Source organism: Rosa rugosa, chromosome 6 (genome assembly GCF_958449725.1).
Source record: "Rosa rugosa chromosome 6, drRosRugo1.1, whole genome shotgun sequence".
Lineage (NCBI taxonomy): Eukaryota > Viridiplantae > Streptophyta > Magnoliopsida > Rosales > Rosaceae > Rosa > Rosa rugosa.
Window position 1 is genome coordinate 3,741,579 of NC_084825.1, and position 7,089 is coordinate 3,748,667.

Genomic DNA, 7,089 nt, shown 5'->3' on the forward strand with positions numbered 1-7,089 from the left:
TTTAAGATGCCATATGTAAAATTGTTCATATGGAACTCGGTACAAGTGAGTTACATTCTCGTAACAATTACAAATCACGGTCGTTCCAACGACTCATTTCTCAATTGCTGATAACCACGAAGGAGCGGTTCATGTACTTTAGAGAAGCAGTCTTCAAAACAGCAAGAAGTTTTTCTGCAAATACTCGATACAGGAAAATGTTGACGAATTTAGGCCCAATTTTAATACTAATGTGTTAGCGTTTGTCTTAATTTTGCAACTTTGACTTCTTCTTTACATTTTATATGAAGATTTAACTAGGTCAATTTGTCTTCACAATTTTTATAATGATGACAACTTAAGTGTTAAGAAATTTAATTATGAAAAAAATCACAAAATAACCAAATTTTGATCCAAAAAAAATTATTGGAATCAAATAAATATACCAACCAGATCAAATGTGACAAAAATTCGGTTATACATGAAAACAAAATTGCCACACATGGTAAACCACATATGCATCAGGACAAATATGACAAAGGCAATCCGTGGGTGACTATCTCTTCATAAAATAGTTGGATGAGGAGTAATACCGTAAATGTAAATAAGTCGGTCATGGAAATGTGATGTCAATGTCATATATGGTTGCGTATCATCCCCGTAAACGGATGTCGGTAGTATCTGTTACTAGTACATGATGCAGGGTAGTATAGGGGAAGCCAAATCATACGAACACAGTCGTTGATCAGTATAAATAAGTACTTGGAGAATAAGGAGGAGATGAATTTGGGTGCACTCTGAAATGGGTTATGCATATGTGTCCATGACGGATGGACACAGTGTTGTTGGAAAAAATGGGGAGAAACTTATGCGTGCAACTAGGATCATTACCAGACTGCATCCATTTTGGGCACTGATATCATTTATGAACAGACGGAGGTTTAAGTTGTCAATGGTGATCGACATGCAAGCTATGAAACTTCATCTACTGTCGACATCATTGAAACGAGGAAGGTAAAACAATAATGGCCATGGTGTAAGCATGACATTTGGTGTAGGTGGAATTAATTTAGCTGTAACCAGGGTGAGTCAGCAACTAAGCCCATTAGGGCAATGAAACTCATTGATCAGATATCGGATAATTAAGCGTTGGGTCGGTTGACATCAATTGGGTCCTCCACTGGGTTTCTGTGCTTGCTGGACAAATGTTAAACCAATAGTTCATATAGGGGTAATTAAATTAATTTTAAAAAATGGGAGAAAGTTGGGTTTCAGACAAGGGGGAAAAAAAGTGATTCACACGTAAACAATTAATCCTCCACAAAACATGGAAGGGTATGTGGTGGTAAATAGAGGAAATAAACACAATATTTAAAGTGAATCAACTACCAACAGTATAATTAATCATGTCGCACCAAATACGAACATCGAAAGCGGCAAGCATTGAAATGAGACCAACCAACTACCGACATCCAAAGCAGGAAGCATTGAAATGGGACCAACCAACTACCAACAACCGGAGTTTAACAACAGCATACTTTATGTGTTGTGCGGCCAGCGCTGTGAGCTCCTCATTTAAAGTGTGAAGGATCTGATATGATTCAAGAAGTAGAAACTTCAAACTGCAACTACTGAAGTAGGCGGTGTGTGAGTTCAATGGGGTCACATAACGTGGGAGCTGATGACAAACACAAGTGCCTGGGATTGCACGAAGATTCTGACGACGACGCTTTCACACCTGAATCAATGGAGCATTACCGAAAATGGGTGCAGCTTAATAAGCAAAGATCAACAAGATTGTCCAAGGTAAAAGGAGGAGGGAGAGAACCGCGATCAACAGGTCGGAGGCGCATAAAGGTACCGGTTGGAAATATATTATTGGTAAATGATACTACGAATGGAGGTGATGCAAAGATGCCGGTCAACGTAGAAATGGAGGCCTGTTCGGGGGGGGGGGGGGGGGGGGGGCGGAATGGATTCATAACTGAAGCATCGCTGGAGACACAGTTGGAAGACAAATACGGAGAAGGTTTTAAAAAAGGATTTGAACTTTTTAGGTCATACGCGCAGAAGATAATGCCAAATGATGTTTGGGGGAAAATAAATGTTCAAATGGCGGAGGAAGCAGAAGCCCATATATGAGTGGTATCATTATGTGTTGCAAAGGTAATCTGCATCGGTGACCTTCGTTTTGTATTTGGTTTTGTTAGTTACTTTTTTCTATGCAACTATGTTGATGGCGTTCGCGTATTGGGTGTTATCTACCAAAATTGTTACCAACATGTATGAAATGAAGATCAATTCACCTCTCTTCTTTTAGCGCTATTACATTTTTGCACAGTTTCCACGTATGCCACGTCCACGTAAATGCAATGCAACATGAATTTTGTGTTCTACAAGGATGAAATAGGTTTAAAAGGAATCGTCATTCAAGTGACGGAACAACTGTGTGAAAACCATTTTCGGAATGGTGTTGCAGTATTGTATATGTATAATGAAAAATAACAACTTGTGCATTACAAATGATAATGCCTGAACGCTGCGTTCCAGTTTCCAATAAAAAGGGTTCAAATAATGCCACTGTGCCAACTGAGTTTCCAATAACATGGGTTCAAATAATCCCACTGTGGCAACTGTGAGGAAGAAAATAGCACAATATTAGAGCTAAACATGTCAATACCTCCATACGTCGTTATTAGATGCATAATAACCAACAATGTAATCCGTTCTATGCTGATTACATTTTTGACAAACTACTTGCGTACAAAAACAATTATAGGAAATGTTTAAAACATCCTTGTGAAACGGAGTTCTTTATGAAATGGAAAAAAATTAAACATATTGAATGAAAATAATTAAATTCACTAACATGGCGCGGAAATGTGTCGCAAACAAAAATTCTGAATAACCAGTTCAAACTAAACCAAACCACCATACATTGGGATAAAGACTGGCCTACGGCCATAGTTAGTTGAAACCATTATTACACATAAGACACACAGTTATTTATCCAAATTAAGCGAAGCACGTAAGATTGGGTGCCGGGGGGGGGGCCATTATTTCACATAAGACACGCAGTTATTTATCCAAATTAATCGAATCGAGTAAGATTGGGTGGGGGTACACATAATGAAGTCAGTGCCTCGCAGTGCGGCGTGCCTTAAATTTGATTCCTTAAATATCAAGTGGGATATGGCAATTAGAGAGGACTTTCCCGTTGTACGTTGCACGTCCAAGTGATGTAGAATCAATTGGACTTTCCTGAGCAGCTGCTGCCCATACAAAAACACGAACTGCATTCATTGGGTGATTGACTATGTCAAGGGCAAGACGGATCCTCTGGTCGGCTGAGTTGAACTAAAAAAAAAAACAAATTTATCATCCATTTTTGTATACATTCAGAACTAAAATGGTTATAACATGTAATTACAATCATTCATATAATAAGGTAGCCAGAATATATTTACAAAAACACATTTGTAACTCACCGGTTCGAATCAGCGTTTCCGGTAATACTGCATGTTCCTGATTAAAAATATACCAGAATCCTCAATGTTTGGGTTGGTCGCGGCTTCTTTTGGATAAACTGTGGACACTGAGGCTAGTCTTGCATACAATGCCAGCAACGATCTAATTGCATTACAAAACACCTTCTGAAAGAGCTCCAGCTGTTAGTCAAACATAACCAACCACACATTAACGCATATTGGAATACATAATTCATTAAAAACAAACCTTCATAAATTTCAAAATGGCCACATGCAATCTTGAAATATCCCGGACCATGTCATTAAAGATAGACTTACAATAGCATTTGCATAAGACTCCTGACGCTATCTGCCATCAATGTCGGGGCAGCTGTCCCAAATCTCACATTCTCCCACATCGAGGTTCAAAACCACTAAGATCCATTTGTCCACAACACCGTCATGGAGGGGGAAAAATATCTACATATATTGTGAAAAATTTATACATGTTTCCATTGTCAAAAACGGATACAGTGTGTGTGTAGGTTTGCAAAAATACTAATACAACCAATCTGACCTGCTTGCAAGAACCCAAACGACCGGTATATCTATGAAGCCGACATACAGTCAGCACTGACGATAGCATACCGTCCACAACACTACCACTTGCGTAATCCTTAGCCCGTTCCTGAACAACAAAATTTCATCAATTTGTACGTCCAAAATAACCTAACTATGGGATCTTAGGTCTGTAACTTACTGAAAAATAAGTGGGCATGAACCAACTGTCGCTTGTTTTTTCAAACAGGTATGAAACTGATATGTCAACAATCTGAAATAGTGCATGTAACGATTACACAGTTATACACAGTAACTAGTGTTACAAATTAGGAAATTCAAGACTGCGTTCACCTCGCTTGTGATAGGCTGCATCGGTGATAGGCAACATAGGTCCCATTGAGAGATACTATGATCGTCATACCTTGCAACCTCCCTGCTGTTGATAATCAAATATGACAACACATACTTTGTTAGTCCCACCATCCAAATATGCATGGGATGTCCACTCTTAAACTACTGCCTTACTTGGATAAAATGTAACTCAACATGGGTGCCTCAGCTAAATGGACAAATGGGGAAACAGATGTGTCATTTAAGGTTATTAGGTAGTTACCTTGCAAGACTATCAGACTCAGTCATGATCTTGCTGAATAAGTAAGTAATCAAAAACGATTCACTATTGGATATATCAGCAACTCCACTTAATTTCAGCATCATGTTTTCATCATCAGCACTGTTTTCTGACTTTCGCTTCAATGACGCGCTTTTGTCCTCAATATCAAACTACAAAGAACATAACATTTTAGCGTCCAGTATACCTAATTCTATAATATAATGCTCCAAATAACATCGTTAACTATTTCTCTACCTTTACTATAATCCATATTAAATCATCCATGTAACCAAACATACGTAATCTAATTATTTTTTATGTATGCATGTCGATTAAAAACAAAAATTACCTTATTAGGCTGATGAGGCCCAACAACACTTGACGATCCCGCCTTACGGATAACTATGTCATCTTCAAACATATCACATTCATCCCCCTCTCTATGCCCAATTGGAACCTCCTCATCAAAGACTTTCTTCATCACTTCGACAACCATGTTACTAATCCCTTCGTCCCTCATTTCAGAAATACATGTCTGTAGTGTCATAATAGCATTACGGAGGCCGACCATGTCCGGTTCTATATGCGATATGCAAGATCTAACCTCCTCAAATTCGCTTTTGAAACCTTCAACATCGCTCCTAACCTTATCTAGATCTTCAACAATTGTTGTTTTCAGCCCTGTACTGGCATCAACAGATCCGACATTATCAAGGAATCGAGTTGTTGACCAACGTTTCGTCGCTATTATACCAGTCGAGTAATAACCCCCATTAGCCTCTGCCTGGTCGTACATTATTCTTGCCTGCTTGTTATTCCAACAGAGTACCGGTGATGTGTACGTCAGAACAACAAGGAACTTCATTAGCATTGTATCCAAATATAACAGCTGCAAAAATGCAATACACCCATAGACCGTTGATGCCGCCCCATTCTTATACCTTCTAAGTCCATCAATAAGATTTCTAAATGCAAAGGACGCCTAATTTTTTGTGCTAATTGTTTTTGGATCCTTTACAGCGATAAGTAGCCTGGGATCCACTGCATCACTTTCAGTTGGCATAATAATAGTTGACAGGGCATACAGACAGAAACTGATTATAAATGTATCATCAGCATTTTCTGATTGCACAACCATCTTCCCCACAGCATCCAAGCTTATTTCCTCGTCAGCACCACCAAATTTAGCCTTCAACTCTACAATGTTAGGTGCATCCAAGCTTTCACTTATATCTACGTCTGCCCCACCATCCCTTAGACTCAATACATGACAGAAGTCTTCAGGGGTGACCGTTAAATGTCTCCCGTGAATTTTGATTGTTGAGTTTTTGACATCAAAGTTATTGCACATCATGTGGCATAGACGGACATTCAGTTCGCTGCACCTGAACGTGTATATAGCCCCAAAACCGGTAGCATCAATTGCTATTTTCTTCTCTTCTGACAAACCAGTACATATTGCTCTAAATTCCCTCATGCGTCGACCTACTGTAGGACTGACCAGACAATCTTCAGTTCTCACTTCACACTCATCCAAATTATCACATCCATTATCATGTCCAACCTCAGCTTCAAGGGAACAACCTATCTCCTGAAATAATATTGCAACTTGGTTTTTCATAAAATCTTACTACAAATACGCTCAATATTAAATAACTTTGTCATATACCTTTGTAGGGCCTGTTGGTGATGGTGCTGTAACCATCGAGTTATTTGCGACACCCGCCCTACATATAGACATTGTGACTGTCAAGATATATTTCAAAATTATTTCAAATTTAACCCAAAACAAAATGCATTTAAATATTTCTTACACTGTATTCCGGTTTGATTGCATGCAGCAATCGCTACTTATTTGCTCTGTGACTCCCTCCTCAGTCATCGGAAGTATTTGTTTCACTTATTCACTTCTGTTCGGCCTCAGTTGCTGCACACATTTCAAAATGACTTTGTTATCTCCTATACTGCTGCCACTGTCACTAGCTGTATACAAAGTACGTGGGTACAAATTTCACTCATACTAAATCAAATCCAGCTTACTTGAACATAGGTTATGTCAACCAGATTTATTTACTGATCCTTGTTTACGAAGGTTTGATCCTCAACATTAACACCACAACAATATGTAATTCATTTATCTCTCATATTTTACATTACAAAACTAGCTTTATGTGCTCTGGCAACTGACTCCACCAACAGGTTTGCAAATTTCAACTACCACCTTTCTCACAACTACCATATCACTGTTCTGAAACTTACCTACCGCCATGACAACAGAAATTTATATAATCGTACGCACAATATCATATGGGAACACATGTCCCAATCTCATAGACACAAAACAACTACCTCTACATAAATGACCAATTATCAGTTAATTGAATCCATCGCTACTCTTCTTCAGAGTTTTTCATTATAGATTAACCACTCCTAATACTTGTAACAATATCACATCACACAACACACACC

At 38.6% G+C, this 7,089-nt stretch overlaps 1 protein-coding gene across 1 annotated transcript; it reads right to left on the reverse strand.

Annotated features, from left to right (window-relative positions):
* Positions 1-2,820: 2,820 nt before the first annotated feature.
* LOC133718900 (uncharacterized) lies at positions 2,821-6,550 on the reverse strand. Its single transcript, XM_062145776.1, has 10 exons — positions 6,435-6,550; positions 6,290-6,347; positions 4,970-6,211; positions 4,621-4,790; positions 4,359-4,443; positions 4,207-4,278; positions 4,024-4,134; positions 3,786-3,926; positions 3,468-3,647; positions 2,821-3,336 (listed from the first exon to the last, which is right to left on the reverse strand). The coding sequence occupies exons 3-8, from the start codon at positions 5,489-5,491 to the stop codon at positions 3,813-3,815; spliced, it is 1,074 nt and encodes a 357-aa protein (XP_062001760.1). The 5' UTR covers positions 5,492-6,211; positions 6,290-6,347; positions 6,435-6,550; the 3' UTR covers positions 2,821-3,336; positions 3,468-3,647; positions 3,786-3,812.
* Positions 6,551-7,089: the final 539 nt, after the last annotated feature.